At 57.8% G+C, this 348-nt stretch overlaps 1 protein-coding gene across 1 annotated transcript in view; it reads left to right on the forward strand.

Moving 5' to 3' along the window:
- The window catches only part of EMH_0050590 (uncharacterized protein), a gene marked incomplete at both ends in the record, with an annotated part of 8,151 nt that overhangs the window by 678 nt on the left and 7,125 nt on the right, over positions 1-348 (forward strand). The window contains one exon of the mRNA XM_038022021.1: positions 1-347. Within this exon, the coding sequence (XP_037877875.1) occupies positions 1-347 (347 nt within the window). The remainder of the gene's footprint in view (position 348) is intronic.

A 348-nucleotide genomic window follows, 5' to 3' on the forward strand; every position in this document is an offset into this window, starting at 1 on the left:
CTGTGAGGAGAGCAGCACGAAGATAAAACCCTCTGAACTGCGGCATCGTGTGAATTCTTCTGTGCAGGATAAAAAGCAAAGCAGCAGCAGCAGCAGCAGCAGCAGTAGCAGCAGCAGCAGCAGCAGCAGCAGCAGCAAGAGGCCGCGTAGCACCGAAGATGCTGCAGCACCATCGAGCGGAGCAGCAGGCAGCAGCAGCAGCAGCAGCAGCACAGCAGCAGCAGCAGCAGCAACAGGAGATGCTGCAACCGATTCAAGTATATCTCAGTCTGCTGCAGCAGCAGGAGACAGTGGAGCAGCAACATCAGCAGCAGCAGCAGCAGCAGCAGCAGCAGCAGCACGAGAGAG

Source organism: Eimeria mitis, genomic scaffold (assembly GCF_000499745.2).
Source record: "Eimeria mitis Houghton genomic scaffold, Emh_scaff2226, whole genome shotgun sequence".
NCBI classification, from domain to species: Eukaryota; Apicomplexa; class Conoidasida; order Eucoccidiorida; family Eimeriidae; genus Eimeria; species Eimeria mitis.